The sequence below is a fragment of the Poecilia reticulata genome, linkage group LG2, assembly GCF_000633615.1.
Source record: "Poecilia reticulata strain Guanapo linkage group LG2, Guppy_female_1.0+MT, whole genome shotgun sequence".
NCBI classification, from domain to species: domain Eukaryota; kingdom Metazoa; phylum Chordata; class Actinopteri; order Cyprinodontiformes; family Poeciliidae; genus Poecilia; species Poecilia reticulata.
The window spans coordinates 4,417,394-4,441,795 of record NC_024332.1 but is presented as its reverse complement, the minus strand read 5'-3'; the positions used below and the strand labels follow the sequence as shown (position 1 = coordinate 4,441,795).

The following is a 24,402-nucleotide window of genomic DNA, read 5'->3' as shown; positions in this document are numbered from 1 at the left end:
AGTATTAATTCATCTCTATAGGGAACATTAGAAACAAGAAGAAGTGCTGAAGGACGTTAATTGTTCAGTTCAGGCTAAAGATTCTTCAAAAGACAAGAACCTGATTGTTATCTGCAAATCTAATCATGTAAGCAGACAATATTACAGCTGCCATTGTTAATAATATTCTAGAAATGACGCTCTGAATTTACAATGTAATGTTTCTCTTACTAATGGAGCTAGTGATTRGTTTTTAATGATGTGGAAATAATTTCGGAAACAATAGAGAAATAAATGCCAAGCAGGATTTTGCAGTGCTCACAAAGAACTATAAATTGCCTGAGAAACGGTTTAAAAATACAATAATTTTTGCGATTTTAAYTGAAAATATGACCAATAATTTCACAGAAATCTGGAATAACGATCGTAATTAGAGTCTTGGTTTGTTTTGAGGTGTCAAAGTTTATCCAAATCTGCACATTTAGGACTAAATTGTTCCCTCTGCTGCTTCTCCTTGCTACACTGTCTGTTTCCCCCCCGACCCAGGGCTGATGTCTGTGCTCCCTGGTGCCTGTCACATCAGGGGGGGCAATAACCCGTGAAATAACTGTTCTCTTTTCCCCTCACTCTCCTTCTCTCCATCCTGGTGTCCCCTCTCTCCCTCCTCCTCAGCCTCCTGCTCTCACTCAGCGCACATCGCACTGCTCCACTTTGCAGGCGAGCCGTGACGGCGCGTGTACACACACTTACATGAATGTTTGTTGTCGACTTTGGACAGATGCATGTTTGCCATATAATTTTGACAAGATGGCAGGTAAAAAAAAAACAGAGGGACTGGTACGGTCCTATTAAAGGGCGAGAGATCCCCCTGCCTGCACCCTGCTCTCTGGAGAGCTGATCAGTCCTATTCCTGGGATGAGTACACACTCCCAAGGCAAACACTCCAGATTTAATTATAAGCTCCAAAGAGGATTAGTCTACACTTCTTGTGTGTGTGTGTCTCTCTGTGTGTGTGTGTGTGCGTGTGTGTATGTGCGTAGGGAGAGACAAAGGCAGGAAGTGGCGCGACGTTTCCCAACATGCAGGAATAAAAAGAATAAATACGATGATCTCACCTTGGTTGTGGATTGTAATCCGGTTCCAAATCTTCATACCGGTGCCTTGGTCGGGATTCAACCCCTCTGGGTGCCATCTAAGAGCAAACACAGGATATGTTAGATTCCTTGTTTAAACACTGAACAATCAAAGAAGCCCTGAACCCATAACTGCCTCCCTGGAAGTCATTTAGGTAGAGAGTAAATAATAAAGAAAAAAAAAAAAACTACATTAATGGATTCAAGCAGCTCATGTCCTTAGGCTGCATGTTTAACCTTAATAATGTTTCAGTAGTCCAGTGAATTCATTCATAGAAAGTATTTAGAGCATGTCTGCAGGATTTGTGGGGAAAAACAGAATCGAGAATCAAAATCCCTGAAATGCAACATCAGACGTCATATCACAAAACCAGCTATTGGGAAGAACGTGTTTTTCCCTTCATCAGCCACCTGGCTCATAATTAGTCAAACCTCAAGCAGATTTAGATTTGAAGTGACCTTTCTGAACGTGGTTCTGACTGGCAGCACCAATTCACAACAAATGTCTATCCAAGGCACACAAACAGATCCAGTTTAAGTAGAGGAACATTGTCGATTCAAAGTTGATTAAAAGTAAAAATATTTTAAATATATTTCTGTTAGGGGAGTGGGAGGGGTATGAATAATTTAGAGTGTAAATGTATTTATCTGGCCTCAACCATGGCAGTCCCCTCCTTTCTTTAAGCTCTCCCTACAGATGGTTCCACACCGCAGTGGCACATCTGGTGTTTGATCAGCCTCAAAGGGCAGATGTCACAGTGGTGCTCATTGACCTCCACTTTGTATCCATCACTGTCTGAATCAAWTTCAGCTCACTAATGGTGCCTAAAGCATGAGTGGACGTTGGGGTCTGGCCCGAGCTCTCTAAACTCAATCACACGGACAGAAACCATTGCACCCTTCTTAGGAACAATCHGTTTCAGCCCAAACTGCTCTCACCGACCCCAATAATAACCAAATCTGACTCACTTGCATTTACTTGTTTAAATTACATGTTATTGTTAAAACATATGATTTCTACCAAGATATTCTTAATGCTAAACCACTAAAACTGGACATGTTCATCTCAGAATTAGTTCAGAATTTAAAAGCCTTTTGAATTCATGCTAAAAACACAAAAGTCATAAAAATATAGCAGCGTTAGATTGTAATTTCCATCTAGCAAGCACGAGATTAAATTATGCTTGGGGAACACTAAAAATACCTTTTCTTAAATGAAAAAAACTTTAAAAGTCGCCAGCATTGACAACTAAAGCGGAATAATTTAGCACAGATTTTACGAGTGTATATGCTGCAGCTTCCGTATTTRTCTGAACCAAAAGTTAATCCCAGTGCCACTGGAAATACACTSACAAAAGGAAACATGTATTTGCATCATTTGCACTSCAGCTGCAGATTATATCACTATGTACATTATTGGAGTTACAAATGACTGCTAGAGGCTGGTGTCTGGTAGGATATATATTTATCAAGTTCGTTTAATCTTGCAAAATMTCCARTTGCTCATCATAATTACATATGTTAAAAAAATACCAATGTTAATGTTGACATATTGTGCATCCCTAAATCYCAGTGTTCAATATCACACACAGAACAATAAATCCATGAAAGACCAGCGRCTAGCAGTATTTTCCTCATGCGCTCGGTTTAAACCCATTCTGCATGTCAATGCAGCAGAGCCACATTACCAGATATCATTAGCATGTCTGTGTGATGTAGGCAGCTCTAATGTCTCTGAATGGCAGCCAGGAAGTGAGAGCACATCAGAGCTGCTGCTCTGTTTACTGGAGAGGCTCTGGGTGTGTGTGTGTGTGTGTGTGCGCGTGTGTGTGTGTGTGGGGTAGGGGGTACGTGTGTGGGTGTGTGTGTGTGTGTGTGGTGTTTACGCCAACATTAGGGTAGTCTGCATGTCTGTGTGTAGCTTTAGCATCATGTTAGGAGGTGAGCACTCCCTCTTTGGATAGGAGTCTGTGTGAGAGCGACATGGGGGCCATTATGGAAAGAGATGCATAAAAGGGGCATTACTCCCTGCAAGAAGCAGGGACTCAGGTGGAAGACCTTTTATGTGTTTCTTTATGTATTGCAGGAAGCAGAGCAATAAATCTTCTACGTATCATGCGGCTGAGTGAGAGGTAATACCAGGAGAGTGATGAGGACAGGAGGAAATGTTGCTTTATATGGAATGATTGAAATTCTTTGTCCATTGATTGTATTACCATATTAGCCTGCAGCCATAGGTCCATGCACACACAAATTATGGATGTCTGTCATATGGACGGCCATTTCCCCTAAATTAGTCAGCTTCAGTGGCAATCATGTGCCTTGAAAATGCTTCTGTGGCGTACCAAAACACACACACACGCGAAGAGAGATGAAGAGAGATGTGAGTAGATCTGGGGTGTCTAAAGTGCAGACCAGGGGCCATTTGTGGCTCTGGTACTGATTTTGTGTGGCCCCCAAATGCAATTCAAGAGTGATACATATTTGGCTCAACCAGCACAGGTGGATGATACAGATGAAGATGTTTTAGAATTTGTAATCAGGATAAAATTATTACTGACAATCATTTTACAATGGATAAAGTACAAAAGTGTTACATTTTTGATAACCAAGCTTTCATAATAGAATCATGTCTATCCACAGATTTTTAACTATAMAGCTTTTAAAGATGGGCTTCAATCTTGATGTTTTTAAGCCACTTTTTAAAACACATTTTCACTGGTTTTTAATACAATGCGAGATTAATTTGTTGGGCTTCTTTTATGCTTCTATTTTTGTTTAGTTCGAATTATTATTTGTTGTTTTTGTCTGCAGCACTGTGGCCAATGACTGAAGAAATTAATTWGATTTATTTATTAAACTTGGCTAAATACAGCAAACGTTTTGAAAGAAACATACCCAAATCCTGTTCTTATAACCAAGAGTAAATTTGTTMAATCAAGCCCAAAAGAGTTTGAAAACAAGATGCCTTTCTTAATACAGGAAAACAAGCCAAAATAATAATTAAAAAGAAAAAATGTTTGAAATCACAAAATGAGTCGCTGTGATTTTAAATTTCTTTATTTTCTTGACCCATGTGACAAACTTTGAACACCCCTGGAGTAGATAACAGCAGCGGGACGAACTCGACCGTTTCTCACATAGAAAGTGATTCCACGTCCTCACCCTGAACCTGATGACATCCTGTGTTGGTTTTCTAGTTATGGACTTAATGTCTTCTGCAGATGCTGCTTAGCAGAGTGAGAGCACACAAATGATGGAGAATTTCCCATTTCTCCTGAGCATCACATGGTAAAACACTTTGAGTTCACATCTGTCTGCATGGATTCCTCACAATCAGCAGGTTTTAATCGCTTCTCATCATGGAACAGAAACTGAACTCAAAGTCGAAAGAGAGTCTCCTCTCTTCTCAAGTGCATGATTGTGTCGAGTCACTCGATGCGCCGCGATTCACCAGCTGCCAGCTCTGCTGACAGAATGCTTGGCATGTGTGCGAGTGTGAATGAGCAGAATGTCACTTTCCCATTTTTTCAAATTAGAAAAAGCTTGGCCTTGACAGGGCCAGATGACACGTGCTGAAGCTCCCAGCTCTGGCGCCACAGCTGTCGCATTCATCACAAAGTATTGCCAGGGAAATGAATTTCTTAGAGCCCTTCTAGCTGCGCCTGTATATTTGCGACGCTCGTATATACAATAAGTTGCGAAAGAGTCCGAATGCTTTGACACTAAGGCGTTTAGTGCCGTCAATTCTTTTCAAACGGCATAATTAGCCTCCTGTACCGCCATCCATCCATCCATCCATCCATCCATCTTGGATGCTAATTAAGCGTGTGGAGCCTCCGCCTGGCACCCCCCGTGCCCACCTCCTATTGGCAACCTCCGCACACCCGCCACGCATCCGACTGGCACCATGAGGCGCAAGCCATGCGATATCAATCCACCCCCGTCCCTAAAGATTGCTGGGAAGAAATTGTGCAGATTCGTCCCCAYCATGAGAGGAGATGGAACGAAACAGGAAGAACAGAAGTGAGCTGGCACAGACGAGAAAACTGACAGGAGTTGTAAATATTTGGCATTCTCACAGGGGGGAAAACAACACAAGAAGCAGTGARCTGCAGTTATGCTAAGTGCTACTGCCACTGTTTGAAATATGGAGGCAGTTTGTTACATACCTGCAGCATTTTTAACTGAATCTAGACCTTAAAATGTCAGACAAATTCAACAGTGTTCCATCTTTGTATGTATATTTTTAAGTGATTGTATTCTTCATTCATCCAAGTAAAATAATATGTGAGGCTAAGACTCTTTTTACAGAAGGCAGCAACTAACGATATWCAGCATCAGAAGAAAAATCATCAGCAAAACATTCAAATTGACCAAGTCAACTTTCCTGTCATTGCATTAAAATCAACTAAAACATCCTCAGAGTAACAAATATGGCTGTACCTCAGARAGCTGAGGTAAGACTGTAAATATTAGCTTTGCAGTGGAGCTAAAGTTGTTTCTGCCCATGTTTATGCATATTAAGGTATATTAGGTGTTTGAACTAATTTTAAGCATTTTTAGAGGAGATCTGAAGGTCTGAACTGCAAAAATCTTTCTTCCGCGGCTATCTCGGTCATTACTGCCAAATCTGAGGAGGCAGTTTGGACAAGTGTGTATAAAATAGGATGTTTCATGCTCCTGCGAGGCAGGTTGTTGCCACGGAAACTGACTAATAATCAAGTTTTAATAAGAAAGGTCAAAGAGTCGCTCTCATTTTAGTCAAGTCTAGTTTATTGGCATACCAGATTATGTTGAATTAAGAGCCTGTGAGTGTGTATCTCAAACAGGAGGCTTACTTGCCCTCCAGTGTACACTAAACACCCACACCTGGACCCGGCTCACTCCAAGCTCGTTAGCAGCAGATGGTAAACATACACATGCACACGCACACACAGAAGGGGGGATGAGGGTTACACACACACTCTAAGCAGTCTATTTTGGTAATAGGCCAATCTACTGGTAATTGTCCTCATTGTTRGTGTTTGTTTAGGTYTAAACTCCTGACCTCAGGAAAGATTTTCACATTTTATAGCGGYCGTGTTGAGGTTTGGGCTGGRTGCGCGTCCATGTGTGTGTCTGTGGTTTATTCTCTACATGCAAGTATTGAAATCAAGAAATGTAAACTCACAACGGCTCCATAAACTCTCCTCTCTGTCTGAATCTGTTTAAATAAAAGTCCAAATAAATTCAATATGTTTAGAAAAGTCRGAGGAAAAAATAGTGTTTTTTTTTCCTACCCCATTGTTTGAGTGGACAACGTAAACAGGGAAAACCGTCGCTGTGCAGCCAAAGAGAACATTTGATTTGTTCAAGCAGCCGTTCGAAATAACATCCTTTAACTGAGCTATTCATCTCCCCATTCAGCTGATGAAACAGCTGTGCTCTCTTGGGGTTGCTCTGATTGTTAGCAGCTTATGATGCAACCTTAGTCACTGCATACCCAGGTCTCATGAATCTACATGTGTGTGACCATGGCAGTGACCATGCGGTGCTGTTTATTTGCAGAGTTTGTCTCCCTGTTCCTGTCTTTCTCTGCGGGTCTGTTTGCCTCCCCCCACTGTTTGCTGTAATAACATCCCAAAACGCCTGCCAGAGTTCTTGTTGTTCAAGCCCCAGTAGGTGTGTCGTGTTGAGTGCGCGCAAGACACTCAAGTGGTTTCAGTTTATTCTTAACAAATGTGTGATTTAATCGTTGATGGTAGAAAAATGCTTCTTGTTTCTGCCATCGGGAGACTAAATATACCGTTTTCTCCTCTTTATTCATAGGACCAGAAGATTTGCAGATCATAACCAGCAGCAGCAGTGAATCCACCACCTTGAGCTACCAGAATATGTTTAGCTTGACCCGTTTGACCCAGAGGTACTTTGATGGAAGTCCAACTTCAGTAGCTCTGAGCTACAGCAGGTCAGCTCAATCTCAACTCTCTTGCTTTGCAGAAGTATTAGTAACTGCTCAAGTTTTTCCACTTTGTTCCTTTTTACAACCACTCAACCTCAGTCTCTTTTATTGGGATTTYATGTGCCAGATCAACATAAAGTARAGGATGGTTGTTAAGCAGTGTCTCTACCAGCTTTCCAAATAAAATGTGTTTGACAATTTGTCTTTGCAAAACAGCTCAGTCACATCAGATGGAGAGCATGAAAATGACTTGCAACAAATTCTCATCTGRACACTTGCTGTACTTTATTTGACCATGTAATAGTGCAATTTGACATTTTGAAAATAAATTTGCTTAATGGAAAAACTCGCTTTTGATAAGTTTTGGCTATAGGATGAGGTGTTTTTTCTTTTGGCTGTATTGAAATTGGTTTATTTAAAAAATAATAAAATTTGKTTTTTTTGCACCTATGTTACTACTGGCGCAAACCATAAAGAAGAAGATGCACTGCARTTGCTAAATGGTATTTTTTCAACGTTAGCGGAATATCAATAACATTTTGTAATTAATTTGTAATGGCAGCGCAGCTAATGACTGCCGTTTCTAGCACTACGCTTAGTGGAAAGTGAACCTCTGCCCTAGTTTCAAATCGCTGCAGCCTCTCACTGGTTTTATTCCCAGTATTTAGCTCCACTAACTGTGACGAGGCCTGTAGATGAAAAACACCCTTGCAACAAGTAAACAAATAAAATCTAAGTAAAAGACTTTAAAGTTTCTTATTTTAACATAAAAATAGGTAAAAGTTCAAGGTGGTTGAATACAAGCCACTGTATCCCATTTGGTTTGGTTGCCACTTTGAGTTTTCTCACATTATAGGSTACAGAGTGGAAATCTACCTCAAGGACAACTCACTTCAAGTCCTTCTGGCATCTTAACTTGGAACAATGGATCTTCCTTTTGCAGGATGCGCCACTTGCAGATGTTTGCCAGCCCTGTAGCCTTTTGGCCCAGGAGGTTTCTTTGCCTCAAAGCTCACTGCTGGCAGCGCTTTTCTTTATGAAGCACAGCCAGATGAGAAAATCCCAGATTTGTCTAACAATTGCTTTCCTCCTCTGTGTGATAAAGAGGCCTGCTTATTGTTCCAGTCACTCCATTTAAAAGCCAGTTTGAGGAAAAAACAAAGGCAACATTTTGCTTTTCTGCTTAAAAAAATGGTCAAGCTAGTATTTATAGAAGTGCAAAGAGATGATCAATGAGCAGGGCTTCTGGTTCTTTATATTTGATGTAAGAATTGAGGCATACCGAGCAGATGTGGTTTAAGATGCTCATGAATCCATTTGTAGCAAAGTGAAATCTTAGCAGAGAACAAGCACGAGTRAGGAGGTGAATGGGGAGATTTCTATCAACTTGCAGAAAGATCACACTCTGCAGTTTGCCTGTAGGCCAGAGACAAGCTGTGGGAATAAAGACAGACACCAAATAAGTCCCTGAAGGCCTCTGTTGGCCCAGATGGAGAACAGTGGAGGGGGGGGGGATCAGCTGGGTGCTGCACAGCATCAGAATGAAGAAACTTAAAACAAGGGAGGAGAATACAAAGCCTTTAGGCTGAACTGGAGAGGCAAGGACAGAGAGGAGGAGTCCGTGGTTAGAATCCCTCATTGTGACTTTGCTAAAAGTGGAGAGGAAGTAAGGTGGGGCCCGTGTGTGGGAAAACTCTTCATWGCGGTTTGTAGAGATGTAAAACTGGGATGTTCTTGCTGGTTTTTAACTAACAGGAGTGCAAGAAGTCATATTTTGACTAAAAACCTAATATGAAATGTATAATTGAAGCAAGTGTGTCCAAACTCTTGGTACCAAGCTTGTTCCTGGTGCAAGTGAACTCTACCAGGGTTGCACCGAGTTTGAGCCCGTTTGTGGTGCTCAGGCATGGACCGGTATAAAATTATTTTCTTTAGAATATTTTGATGTGAATGCAGAGGTGATTTGCTTCTGATATTAGTTGAATTGTGAGCTGATCTTCACCCTTTGGCCTCTTGCTACCAGAAACACTGCTGTTCTCAAAAAACAATTGAGATAAATGAGTTAATTTAACTAAAGTTTAATATTAGCCCATCACCATAATCTCTACTCCCTCAACTTTGTCTTTAAAGCTGTGTTGAGATCACATGTGCGATGCTGGAATGTCATCCCCTCCAGCATTCGTGCTTGACTACTTGATTGTTGGTACATAATTATTCATTTCTAGACAGCATAAACTTCACCTTGAATTTAGCAAATAATGTTGCCTTCTCTAGCTGCTGCTGTTCGTAAGCACATTTTTTACAATGTTCTTCCTCCCAAGTTGTCATCTTACGGTTGCCGTAGCATTCCCACATTGTCATGATACTGCAGCAACATGAGCGATACTGCAGGAACAATACGACGTATAATTTTAGTAGTTTTGAAAGTGACTTTTTCATATCGTGGTATGGAACCAGTAACCAATCCATACCTACTAGTGCTGGAAGACAGGATCTCAAGGAGTAGATGTGGTGGACCTCAGGGTTTTTGCATTTTCCCTATATCATGTGTTTCTATTTGCATCTTCAAGCCATGACCTTTGTCTTTATCGACATCAACAATTGTTGGAAATCAGTCTTTTCTCCATTGCAGACATTCCAGTATCTTCCTTTGTATTTTTGGTAGGATGAAGCAAAAACTGGATTGAGGGATTTAGGGCCATGTTTGCATTAATGAARGACTGCATGTCCTTTCTAGCAGGGGAATCCCTAGAACAAGCAGTAACCCTYTGGGATGTCAGGTTTCCCTCTAGGAGCTACTACCTTTGTGCCCCAATTTTGGATAATAAGACGTGGAAAATTGTGTTAAAAAGACTACAGCCAGTTTGCATTGCCTTTGTCTGTAGTTTTATCGATTTCCTCCAAAGTATTGATGCTTTTGTCCATTTATAATTGAGCATGTAGGTTTACAAAAGAAAAAGATAAAACTACATGAGTGCTTTGGGACATTTCATGGCATATTTTGTCTCTTTATTCGGCTGTGGAAGGAGTCCTGAATTGAATCAATTGACTTATTTCCAGCTGACAAAAGCTCCTGTTTTCTCTCCGAGATGAAACTTGGCACGCTGGCACGGGTTTAAAGGCGTTTGATCGGCAAACAATACCCAAATGGTACGAGGCAATTTCACTCGCTTTTAAGAATAAATCAATTTGTTTTGAGAATATTCATGAGCAATCATTTCCAGATATTGCCTTAACTCGGGAATGTTTCAAGGTATTGGTGCAAGACGCAATTACATTTGCAATGCAGAGCGAGGAATTATCTCACCTGAATGGAGAAAGAATGAAATGAAGTCTGAATACCAGAATAAATACCTAATGTTTAGGGATAATCTCTGCAGCGAGACTTTCACTTCATAATTATCCTCCCTCTCTACATTAGCAGGGACATTTTCCCCCCAGCCAGTGTTCCCGTAGCTGATCAAACTGTAGTTTTCTTTGGGCTATTCTAGGAAGCATGAGCTAAACACTAACTTGTGGCTTGAACTGTGCAATTTTATAGACCAGAATAGCAGCCTAGGGACAACGAGCCTTTAATCAGAACAGGGTTCAGGTTTTTCCAGTGGGCGAAAACAGAGAAACTGCAAGCAGGGCCGGGTTCAACTGTATGAGAGCAATCTGGAGCCTAGAATCAGACTGAATTGGTTGTAATTGGTGAATTAGGAGGTTTTCCTCTAAAGGAAAACTGTGTGTGTTGTGTCAGCGTGCATTTGGCTGCAGCCTCCTGCAGTGAAATGAACTTTCACTGCAGGAAAGTTCATTTCAGAGCTGAGGTTGAAAGCCCTTTTGATCAACACTGTGTGTGTTGCTCTGTTTGGGATGTGTTTTTATGTTTGTGGTGTGCCACCTCGTAAAAGTCTTGTTATAAAACAAGAATAGGACTAAATGYGTGTGCCTTGTTCAATTTATACACTCAACTCACTTGTGTGTGTTTCTGCGTGACTGCACACTGACAATTGCTWAGAAAAGTACTATGCAGGATTTTTATTTAACTGTCTCAGCCAGGAAAGAGAGAAGGACAGTGAAGAAAACACGGAGCGTCTGCTGCAGGTGCATCCTTCAATACATGGCGCGCTCACGAGGGGCATATGTTACCCTGATTAACACAAACATTAGGATGACATTAGTACTGCCTCCCTCARCGAAACACCCCCAGAGCAGCTGCTAGCTCTTCCTCACCTTCTTCAATATGCACAAACTAGCATCTCTACCTCCCACTCACTGAGGAAAATTGACATTTTGCAACTTTTCTTTGGAGAAAGTTGATAATGAATTGATGGGTATGAGATTCTGTTCTTGTTATTTTTCTATATATTTAACTTTGGTGTCATAAAAACAATATTCAAACATTTCAATGTTGACAATTAGAATATTTGCCTTCAACTTGCAGAATATCAGCAGTTTGTTKCTTTTGTTAGAGCTGTGATGCCACTTTTTGTTATCAAGAGAAATCAAAAGAAAGAGGAGTGTGCGTGCTCAGACCGATGTGTGTTTTTGACTGACAGTCAAGCCAGCAGGGGRGCAGAGGCACAAGAACGACCTAAATGTGGCTTACAAGCCGCAGACAAAGGAAAATCTGTCTGAATATTAACATCCACGCCGAACCGATGTTACCAGCTCGTTTTTCCGACGGTTGCTGCCTGTTTGCATCAACACGGGGATCAGGTGCAGGATAACACACGCGTCCATCCGTGTGAATAAAAAGCAGACATGACAACCCTCATTTGGATTATTGTTTAAAGCTTGAGGGTAATTCTCTGTGTGAGCGAGAGAGTGTTTTGGTTAATCAGACCGTTTTGTGGCTCGTAGCCARCGTCACAATCAGCCATCGCCAGAACGATGATGTTTACTGCTTCATCCTAAATGAAATGTTAGTTCTGGCAGGAGGCCATAGTTTATGCTCTTTATCTACGGAGGCAGAGATTCAGCCATGGAGCMGAGTTCAGTGAAATAGGTTTGTCCATTTTATAGTTTTGTTGGCGTTCTTCCATTCAAATGTTTGTAAAAACAAAAAAAAGTTTAAATATTTTTTTGACCTGAAACAAATAATCAATTATAGAAATAGTCATAATTCAGTAATCGATTAATGGTTAACTGGATATAGAGAATCAAAAAAGTCTATAMTTTTCTGAGTATGCCATCTCAAGTGGCATGAGGTTAGCTTCACTGGTTTAAATTCTGTAAAAAAATAAGAAAAGCTCTATTAAACCTCTTTTTCATAATGCAAAAATCAATTAATCTGTGAATTATCAAGTGTAYAACAAGGGATAATATAAAATGTTTATTTAAAAAAGGAATTGAATTATTTATGTGCATCTTTTTTAATATGGTTAAAAAAAGAAAAAACTCAGCAGAATGTGCCAAGTTTTTTAACTGCTTAATCAYCTGAAAAACTGATTACTAAAATAATTGTCAGCTGTGCGCTAATATTATTGTAGTTTTTTGTTTTAAGTATAACTTCTCTGCTTCCACGTCTGTCCATCTCTGCAGATTTCCACAAGACACCATCACTTCTCTGGCAAATCCTCCTGCAGGACTGGCCTGCCAGAGTGCCTGAATCCTTTATGAGTCAACCTGAAGCTGTCAGATAAAAGCAGTGATGGCCTGTCACCGGGATAAAAAGGTAAACAAACTATATCAACACCAATACCATAGACAGTTCCCAGATTTCTGACTTTTATTTCCACTCTGGAGTTGTTTCAGTCACAGATGAATAACTGTGGGTTCATTAGGACTGTGGGCACAGAGAGAAAAACATCATTGGGGGGCTTTGGCTTGTGGGCATGAAGCACCCTGCACAGTTTAACACACTGCCCGTATACGTGTGTGTGCGTAGGCCATATATCACGGTGACAGGCGGGTGCGTGTTTACTTAATGATGTGGGGGTTTATTTATGAAGTGATGGCCGACATGCAGGGGGGCAGGGKGGAGGGAGAGATTGAGACAGCCYGAGGATGTGACATTAAAATATCATCAAGGTGATGGATGTCCGTGCACAAAACATTAGAGACAAGTACAAAAAAGCAGCTGCGCAGCAGATGAGTTGTATCTGGAGTTGGGTGAGCGCTGCACTGCGTGCATGTTTTCTAATGACTGAATGTGTCATTGCAAGTGCAGTTTTCAGTGACTTCTCTGGGCATTTAAGGTGGCATATGTGCAGTTGCTGTTGGCTGTATTGCTCAGGGTGATGTCTTATGTGTTACTCTGTTACATAAGGAGTGAAGAATGCAAGTTCACATGATGCAAATCATTCAGTTTTTAAAACTGGTTGCTATAAGATTGGTGCAGGTTTAYCGAAATTCATTTTAGTCACTATGAAGTCACTTTTTGCCCAATTACTGCAGCTAGAGAGCAAATGTGAAGCTGTCAAACAGGATTTCTACAGCCTAGGTGTAAGAGTTTGCTGTTAAATAATAAAATCTTATATACAAGTTTCCATACATAGAAAAAAAAACATTTTATATTGGACAACCATTTTTATTTTTGTAGGACTCTGTGTTTTGGACTACTTTGTGGTTGATCTGCAACATTTCCAGTTTTCTGAAACTTGCTAATAAGTTTTGCCACAGTGTTGTGTGTGATGCTCGTTCCATGTTTTCTGTTAAAGTTTCGTGCAACCATGCGACTGCTTCCCAATCCAGCCATCAGTATAATTTCAATTCTTTGCTCTTTTGTCAAATGCATCTTTTTGGGTATTTGAAATATAAAAGGAATATACATKTTACACTCTACTATGTATGGAAACTTATGGCCCACCCTGTAGTTAACATTAAACTGAAAAACATTTGATTATGTCAGCCTTAGTCAAAACAGCTGATTRTTAAAAACCATGTGATTGCATCAATGTTGTGATATATTGTGGTATTTTCACTTAAAGCTGCCTTATGTAACACAACCAATCAGAGCCAGGTCCAGAGTCTTACCACTGTCAAGTCACACTGCTCACACACTCTCTTGCTCTCTGGTAGGCTAAAGCTRGTTCACCACAACACAGTCTGCCATTATTGCTTTAATGGTGGCAAGTGGCCAGAGCAAAATACAAAACATTGCTAATCATTTTAAGCTCATAAAATATAATCTTGGTAACCTTTGATTTGATCATTGTTAATGTCCTTTTCTAGTTACACAATAACATTAAAGTGAAATCCAAAAATAATGTGCATGTCTTCTAAATATGCAAAGTAACCACTGCATAATCATAGAGTCGACTGTAGGAAAAAGCTGGGACAACATCTTCTGAGAAATGGGGCGTCTGCAGGAAAATGTTCCAGCCAACTCATCTCATGGAACAAAGGAGATGAAACTTGCCATGTACTTTCAAGCCTTAATTGGCCATCAAGACATTACAGAGAGTCTATCATTAGCATATAGAGAAAATAGAGTGAGTGCAGCTCTGTGATTGGCATAATTACAAGGATGACCTATCCACAGACAGAGAAACATGGCRGAGGGGTCAAATTAGAGAYGGATGTGGAGACAGATACATAGGAGGATCCGGGGTTAGAGGGAGGAAACAAAGGGACATGAAGTCACTTCTGAGCACAGTGACACTTTCAAAGATCTTCAAGTCATCTCAGACTGCTAAATGAAGAGTCCTACATAAAGAGCCCACAGCCTTTCATCCCCACTTTTGTTTCYATCTCTTTATTCTAGTGAACTAGTCCTATCTTCTGGCTCAGAGGAGCCAAAGTAGACATACCCGTCCCTTTCAAACACACATAAAACACTCTGAGAGGAAGAATGGCACTCCTGGCCTTGTGTGGAGAGCTTCGAAAACTGTATTTTTTTTTCATGTTTCAAGGCTGCAGATACAGACAAGCATAAAAGAGCAGTGCTGCGTGGCGGAGGTGGCGAGGAAGGTGACGGCTAAAAGCCTGATCAAACAAGGCCGACGCGAGCAGCTCGCTCAAGTGGTCTGCATTTACGCTCCACTCAGACTGGAAATAGGCAAATGTGGAGTAATATCCTGCTGAATCAAACACCGATAGCTCCACTCTGTCGGCAGCTGAAGCTGAACAACCCTCAGCGTATGAACAAATGAGCCCACTTCTGCCCTCTGCTTCACTCTATTATAGCCTATGTAATAGAGTTAGTATTTTGTGTTTAACTTGAAACAAACTAAATTTATCACATTTTGTCAGATCAACTMAACTTTGCCTGTTGATATCCCTCCATTTATTTTTTAAAACAAGTTTTGAGGAGAAACCTGGGTAAAGTATGATGAAGTATCAGAAAAATTGAAGAGTACATTTCAACCAAAACACTATTATTTTATTTCACAAATTATTAGTGTCGACATTGATGATTATTTAGTTTTTGTTTTAAATTTCTGAAATAAATGCTAATACTAACTGTAGCTCATTGTAGCTGTTAGCTAACATAGATTAGCTAAAACGAGTGATCGATTTTTATTAACCTATTTGCTTAATAAAAACGTCCCTAATTTGGGAGTGTTTGATAGATTGTAGACATGTGAATGTCTAGATAGGATAGAGTTCTGGTTATTTTTCTAAAGGAAATAAAAAAATTTAAATACAGAAACTTTCTGGTGTCATGTTTTTCCTTTTGTTTACCTCATATACAGCTATCCTCAGTGTTTTACTGTTTCCATTCACACCATGAATGTGAGCAGGTTTGTGCGACTGCAGCAGGAGTGTTTCATTATCGGGCTCCYCAGGGGAGGAACCTGCTGAGGCTTCTCACTATGGACACCACTTTTTTTTTYCCCCTTGTCGTACAGAAAAAAAAAACATTTYGATCAGAAGCTACAGTGCATACTCACTGCGCTTTAATTGCATCAAAGTTCTCGTGCAGGCAAACTGAGAAAGGAACGCAGGGAGCACGGGAGGTTACGTACTGAGTGACAGAACCCTGCAGGCCTAAACGACAGAAACTGTGCCATGCCTGGGAGGGCCTAATGAAGACTGATTCACAGGACTGCAATGCTCAATAAACACTAACTACAGCAGGTGAGGAAAGGAGCACAGCTGGAGGCAGGTCATGTCAGCTGATTGGATATCAGCGACACCGTCTGTAAATCCATCTCATATTTCCCACATGGCTTTGCATCTGTCTGTGCTCAGGTGGATTACTAAAAGATAAATGAATCCAGCTGTKCAGAAACGCCTTTGCAGATCACTGAGGTTTAGATGAAGAGCGTCTGATTGGATCAAAGTGTGATTTTCTGCATCTTTAGGCTGACCGTAAAAAACACTCTTGTTTAAAATGGGTGATAAATGGCTATCGATTCGCAGGCTGAGTATGCTGAGTTTGCGAGTGTAAAGAAGTAAATCAAATGATTCCTCAGGCTGGATCAATGACGGTTCAGGGACACTTAGCTCTGCAGCTTAAGAGAGGCAACAAGCAAGTCTGGCRTTTTAGTGCACTGCTGCTCGAGGAAGGAAAAAATAGTACGCTAACTCACCCGATTTGGGTCGTGCTCCAGAACTCTGCGTCTCGCCGCCTCCAGCTCCTCATAACCCGGAGCAGCTCGGGCCTGCTGGTACTCCCTACGCAATCCCTGGATCCGCTGATCGCTGAGGAGAGATGGAGGCAACATCACAATTAGGCAGACGCAAGAGATGATGATTAATTAAGACTTGAAGGCTGGAGTTAAAGAGTAAAAACAGGTCAAAGAGGAAGCATATGATGCTTAAACKTTCATTACATTGACAGGTTGTCTTTTTCTCAGCTGCAGCAGCCGCTGACAGCACAGGAAGGCAGAATATTCAGAGGACAGCCTGAAGAGAAATGTCTACACCTGACAGAAAACCCGGTGGAGAAAATGGAAGAGAAACGGTAGCAAATAAACACTAAAACCACTCCAGTCAGACTAGGCTAACACAAATAAATAMATACATACATAAAACCCTAAAAAACAGGAAGTACTGGTGYAGTGTTGGGAACAGGACAGAATGGGGACAAAACTTAAAGAGAAACATCACCATCATGCTCACTGGACCTTAATGCCGGATAAGCTTCACACACCTGAGAGTACAAGCATAAACCAGGGTGGGAATGAACACACACGAACACACAAAGCCATCGACAAACATCACACACCTGAGCGAACACAATCCCAGTCTCTGATCTGGGTTTACTGGTGGCTGAGGGAAAAATGGCGGCTGACTCTGACACCAACATTTTGCTCTCAGAAGTTGTTTGCAATTATTTCTTTCATTACATGTTTTGTCCTCATKATTATTTAATTTTGGTGATTAATYTGAATAAATAGGCACAGTCTGTAGATTTGTCATTTATGCCTTTTTTAAACAATATTAGAAATGCATTAAGACATTAAAATTATTTGTTTACAAAGAAACAAGGAATTCAATTCCTTTTTTTGTTGCWGAAATTGATCCAGGTGAAGCTGAAACTGATGCCACCTGAGGAGTTTTTGGAAGAAGATATTCACAAAGTTTCTTTTTCATTTTAAATGCAAAACACATATATTCCTGTAAAGTTTGGKCTTAATTAATGGTCTCGGTGTGCTGTTCTTTTAGGAATTGGCCATTTTTGAGTATGTATACTCCAGTTAACGATTAATCRATTACTCAGTTAGTTGATTATTTTAATAATCAATTCATCACAATTAGTGCGATTAATCATTTCAGCACAACATTAAAAAGTCAAGTACATTTTACTTGAATGTAATTTTCCAATTACATTCATCTTGAATGTAATTGGATCTGAATCTGACTGTATTACATTGGAATCAAACTGGATTCCATATAACTTCAAACAAATAAAATACTTGAACTGAATCAATCAGAACAAACGTTTAAACAACAAACTTTCCAAATCAAGAACAAAGTCTGTAAAACCCAAAACAACCAATCAGGAAGGCTTTATGCTGCCTGATAAACACCAAACCTTCCAATAGTCTGGCAGATATTGACCAGTGAGGCGTGAGGCAGACAGAGCTTCATTAGCGAAGTACATCGCCTACATGCTTAAGTCTCTCCGGCGACCCTGTCTTTAATTAACAAATCTGCGCGAGTGTGTTTTTCTGCACGACTACAATCTCAAGGTTGTATAAAAGTGTGTATCTGGATGTGAGCTCATTCGGTATGCGGGACACTCGGCGAGGACGTGCTTCTCACCACGAGCACGTACCCTCACTCCACGCAGCCCGTCTTCCAGCCGTCTCACTGGGGACGGACAGGCTGAGTCACTCAAACTTCTGAGCCACCATGTTTATATTCCAAGTGTTGCTCCCATGCTGCACAAATCTCTGTGTGTGTGTGTGTGCGTGCGCCTGTGTGTGTGTCTGCTGGCACAAAACTCGGCCCTGATATTCTGCCAAGAGGGGGCAACTCTCTAAAGTTTCTGTGCTGCAGTGAAACGTCTGTGCAGATTTTTCTGCTGCATACTGACGGCCATCAGCCTGGCACAAAAACCTAAACATAAAAACAAAGCTGTCGTCTCATTTATCTGCTAAATTTACCAACAAGTATCACCTGCACACAAATAAATAGATTCAAAGAATGGATGCAGGTTGTCTTGTTTTTCTTTTCCTTTTTTTTCCTCGACGCCACCCGTCTTCCAACGATCCCATTAGCCAATCCCTGGGCACGTAATTAGGTCTGCCATTTTGATTGAGCGCTCGTGTCGCTCTCCAAATGAAACAACACTGTAATTATCTCATTACGCTGCGGCCTCCATCACTGACAACGGCAAATATTATCATATTAATGGCTGAGGACAGAGCCTGATTCTGGATAAAACGTTAGTGAAGAGTGATTTTGGAGGTGGCTGAGGTTCGTGAAGAAGCACTGATGGCTGAATGAGTGCATCTGGTGTGACCAGTCACTCATCTGCACATTTTTTCTTATATAGTAAATTACAGTATTACTWAAAAAAAWKTTTTATTTTAATAACAATTTAAAGTAAAAGTTATACTAAAATTCCTCTCTCACAATGTGAYATTTGTTTTSCTTGCATGCCATAAATTCAGCCTTTTAACAAAGAGATGTAGCCAAACATCTAGGTGGAAAGTTTAGTTGAAGGAAAAGGTTTCGGGTTTGTGAAACAAAATCTGTGCAAGAGTTTGGAGGAGATTTACTAGGACCACAGGCTGATCACTGCAATGATCACAGGTGTAATAAAATAGTACTCAGCATTATGTCCAATCACTTATTTGATCACAAAACATGTCTGACTAGGCAGAATAACTGGCACAGAAAATAGATGGAGATTAAATGTGGAGAGAAAGAAGGCGTGAGGGGAAAAAACACAACATAAAGACCAACACAGGAAACTTAGAAACAACCACAAAATTATCTCTAGTGAGAATAAAAGCGACAGTTTTGTGAGAGAAAGTCTGAGTAAAGCCTCCTATCCTGCGGTGCGAGGCTGTGTGAGGGCAGACTAATTAGGAAGCGTGCGCTGCTGCTGGCTGATTTAGCGACTTGTTCAGGCTGTGGCCGGCTGATTTGAGGAAAAGGTTTGAGCTCGGATTTTCCCTCACATCAAACGGTGAGGTTTGTCTGACTTCTTGGTGCAACACTGGAGCCAGACGGCGACTCAGAGAAGCTCAAAGCTTAAAAGATGTTCTGATTGCCTTGCTGAACTGTCCACATTATCCCTGGCTACAGTTCGTCTGGTTCATACAAACTTCTTGAAAACACAATAAATTTTACTTCCTTCAACTCAACTTCTAAATCCAAAAAGAGGAATACGTTCTACCATCACAAACACAAACATTTGGAGTTTGCTCAACTTTTTGGGGGCTTTAAAAGGAATCATTTGGTCTGATGAGGCTAAATTTGTAATTTTTCAGTAAGAAAACACTCCTGGACTGTCTGGTGTAAAACAAAGGATGGCTGTTTAAGATGATACTGCTTCTGTCACTAGGTTTCCAAGCATTACAGAATCTAGTTGATTATAGGGCTGTAGTGATACAATAATCTCACAATACGATACGATACACGATATTCTGCTCATGATATGATATATATTGCGATATTCAGCAAATGATACAATTCAATACACTTTTGCGATTTTCTGAAAGATTTTAGAGGGACAGAGTGATTTTGGTGACATTTTGTGACGGTCAGAGTTTGACTGAATTAATTTAACTGAAAACTGATTAAAAACACCAACTAAACAATACCTGGTTCTGGTTGGACATGGACGCAGACTTAAAGTCGACAGCTGGACAAAATGAATCAAAGAAATGGTGAGAAAACATGTTTCTTTTAATTGAAACGGTACAAACTGTAGCTTACATGCATTTGTAAAGTAAATAAAGTGCACCAAGTACCCTGCTCTGAATAGTTTGATACCTTTTTAACCTWGACACTTAACATCTGAAGGAATCACTCTAAGCCTGATGACCTAATCACTCTCCCGGCGAAGCAAGCAGTGAGTGAGCAAGGTGACAGTTGGATGCTACGATACTTGCAGATGAATATCAATTTTTTTCTAGAAAAGAAAATATCAATATATAACGCAAAATTGATATTATTACACAGCCCTAGTTGATTACCCAACTAAACCAAAAATGATACTTCACTGATTCTTTAAGGTATATAACAACCGAGAATAAAGTCTAAAACCAATGTAGACAGCAATCAAAGCTCCTCATCAGCCATCTTTTGTTTATAAATCCTTGTGGATGTCAGCAGAACTGCAGGTCATAATGGTTTAGTGAGGAAAAAGTAAAAAAAACAAAAAAAAGCAGATTTGAAGGAGCAGCTGCATGCAAATGTTCCGACTCCGAAGTTCAAGTAATCACTTCAAACTACCCAACTATTTCCAGTAAACATGACCAGAAGCGCCTGAAACCATATAAAACGTGTTTCTGGGGAAAAACACACACTTTCAAACTCTGTAAATCCTGCAAGCTGGAACAAGACAGCAGGAGTAAAACAGCGAGCGGAGCTTAACGTGCATCCAATACTGATGACGTCTTGTTCTAAAGTGAGCGTTTCATTTCCGCTCGTCCTCAGGCTGAGGCGGCCTGGCAGAAAACAACAATATAYCTTTTGCTAACATCTTTTAATAGTAAAACTCTTTCCTCAAGAGCTGTGAAATCACACAAATCAGCGTCTCGTGGATTGTGTAGCATTGTCYGATAATWTTTCAGTAATTAGTCACACCTGTCCAAAGTGATTTAAGATGCCTACTTCCTGGTAGTGTCAGGTAAACTCTGAGGCATGTAATYCTGCTGCCGTCGCTTGAACCATRGCGGAAATGCGGAAACACRCTCCCAGATGTGTCACTTATGTAGCCGACAAGCTAACCCTGGGCTTCCTTTTCTCTGGCTTTAACAACACATCTCTCGCGCGCCTTCACATCTCTGCACTCTAACCTCCTGCTCGCTCGCTTCCCTTTCATCTCGTCTCCCCGTTTTTTCGCTCGCTCGAGCTACAAAGACTGCCTTCTGGCTAATAAAATTTGACAAGCATAGCCAACCTTTTTTCTCCACAGGTCAGCCTCTAGCAAAGCTCTAATCAAATGTGACGCTCATCAGCGTACACACCTGCCATTGAGGGCCTAATGAAAATGTCTGACAGTAAATTAGGAAGACAGAGCTGCGAGTCCACTCACTGTTGAGAGAGAAGAGGGGGAGCAGAGGGGGGCGCCAACATGTTTCAGTTAGTCAAACTTTGCAGGCAAAGGCAATCAGCGCACTGATGCAGAGGCACATTTAGCAACAAAGATGGGCTGCGTTCGCCGGCCATCTTCTACATGTTTAATGAGCACATTTGCAACTATATCATTAAAACTGTAAGATGTGAAAGGAAAAGCTTGCCTGCAGCAGACTACTGGTGGACCATAAGGTCAACCAGAGATGTAAAAGGCTTGCATAAATTTACAGTACATCAGCGGCAAGCTGTAATTTGTCCTGCAGTGGTTAAAACYGGCAGACCGCACACAGCATTGTTGCTAGGCTACGCTAGGCTTCTTACCCAATATAGTACATGTTGGTGGCAGCGTCTATTTCTGACTGTGTGACTTATTGGGTGCTTTAAGGGATTTATGACACTTTAAGAGACTCTTGTTTAAGGTCATCTCTCAACACCTGAATCTGATTGAAGCCTGGAATTTGACTAGGCCACTCCTAAGCTTGGATTTTATTCTTTTTTTAAGCCATTCAGAGAAGCTGCACTCTGGATTATTGTCCCTCTTAATGAGCAGATTTGGCTCTTTACAGAAGACAATTTTTGGATACAAATATGTCTAAACTCTCTCTATGTTTTAAAATCAAAACAAGAAAAAGCAAAGTTTTGGATAACATTGTTTTAAAAGTAATAAATGGTAGAAATACATTTGTAAAAGTCTTTTTATACCAGACATCAGAGACATAACTTACCCTTAAATGATATTTTTGGCAAACTTTTCATTTAAATATCTCCTGGAATTTTTATGCGTCTCATTAAAAATTACTTCATGAATACCAAAGAGAAAGCTGCCAATCTAACAAACTCATGGGTAAATGTGACAGATAMAATTATGCTTCACTTTATAGTGATTGAACAATGTTTACCGCTCAACATTCCCTATGAATAAAATCAGAAAGTGATACAAATGAAAAGTTTCCTTCCCAAAACTTTTGCACTTTTATCTTCAGGTCCTCCAGTGAGGAAAAGCTGCAGCTCACTTTTCCTATTTGGTGTCATTTGAAGTCGTTTGCATCATTTTGCAACACCACAATTATCATCTTTATTCTTGAATGCCACGTGAAAACGGCTAAAACCCTTATTCGTTCACCACAGTTTGGCTTTATTTTTAGAAAACCTGCGCAGTCACSGCCTTTTAATTTAATATTAAAGATCTCTGTCTCTAGAGACGCCGATACGTGTGGAGTTAACAAGCTAAAGAGTGTTCGTCATCCATCATGCTGACGCTTGAAGCTGCCTTGTTTCAGCGACGAGGGGGAGAACCAGATAGGTGACACATCTGCAGAAATGGAGCGAGTTCAAGGGAGGAATGGAGGACGGGAAGAAAACAGGCTGGTAATGAAGTAGCCAGCAGTAGTGGATGAGAGCTAAAGTGGTTTAACAGATCTGTCAGCCTGCTAGACTGTGGCTAATTATCCCCCCTCCTCTTTATCTGCATCTACTCCTCTGTCACTTTTTTCTCTCCTGAATCTACTCTGCCTCGCATCTTGCGTCCTCTTCGTCTTTCCTCCAGCTTTCTCTTGTCTCTCTTTCCCTCCGTCTGCTGCTTCTTTCCATTCCCATCTGTCTCCTCCCCGCGCCCGGCCCCATCTCTCTCTCACTCCCTCTTTTTCTGAATTGTCTATTTCTGGATGAGATCGGGCGTCTGGGGCTTAGCGTTTGATTTGCAAGTCAATAGTCATTTCTGTCAGGGAGTTTAAGTTGAGGGAAGTTTTAATGTGGCCTGTATTATTTCACACAGGAAATTATGAATTTGCATTAGAATCCTCGGTGGGCTTCCTCGTCTTTTTCCTCGCTCACATACAAGAGTAGCTGCGAGTTAAGGTTTCAAAACCCTCAGCAGTAATAAGCAGCGTGTCTGCAAGCCTGAAACCTTTGTTAGACTTAAAATGAAGTCCTGTGACATCCAATATTTCACTATACAATAGTTTTTTTTTTCYTCAAATCAATTGATTTTATCATTAAATTACTTTGAAACATCCCACTGTTCCTTTCTGACATAGCAATGCGGGGCTATTTAAGCTGAAATTTGGGTAAAAATATTTAAAAAAGCAAATGTCTGAACAGTGGATTTAATATTCATAAATCACCAGGATGCTCAGCTTCTTGTACTCCATGGCAACCGGCTCGTCTCGTCTGTGATTCTTTCTTCGAAATCGACACAGTAATTTAMACAATTGTTTCAAAGTCTTGCTGATAATAATTTGATGCTGATGTGTTCAAAGGTTAAATATGTCTTATTCATAAAACCAACGCTAACGTATAACTTCACAAGGTGGTCAACTACCCTGATTTTTACTTTATTTTCTTTTGTGACATAGTTGTCATTAAATTATTACTTCATTATACTATTTTTGCGGGTTTATTCTGGCAATATTATGTGATTGTGTATTATTTTCCTTTCTTTCACTCAATAATAAATATGAATAGTTCATGGAACAACTAAAATAAATGAAGGATCTGGACTATAAAAATGAATTATTTTACAGTTTGTACTGAACTTACATTTTTAGGTGCATATCCACTTTGATGCATTTTTGAATTTTTTTAAAGTAAAATTTTCAGTCATTCAGCGGAAAAAAATACCTAATTTTTGAYGATATATCTTTGAAGTTTGCATAAATCATACCTTGCACTGCTGTGAAAGTGTGCTGGCCTCATGTTTTATGCATTCATCCG

The 24,402-nt window shown here is 40.4% G+C and overlaps 1 protein-coding gene across 1 annotated transcript in view; it reads right to left on the bottom strand.

Annotated features, from left to right (window-relative positions):
- Window positions 1-24,402, bottom strand: part of pard3ba (par-3 family cell polarity regulator beta a) — a 144,103-nt gene that overhangs the window by 11,919 nt on the left and 107,782 nt on the right. Inside the window, exons 18-19 of the mRNA XM_017308921.1 lie at window positions 16,521-16,632; window positions 1,095-1,171 (exon numbers count right to left, since the gene is read on the bottom strand). Coding sequence (XP_017164410.1) covers window positions 1,095-1,171; window positions 16,521-16,632 — 189 coding nt within the window. The remainder of the gene's footprint in view (window positions 1-1,094; window positions 1,172-16,520; window positions 16,633-24,402) is intronic.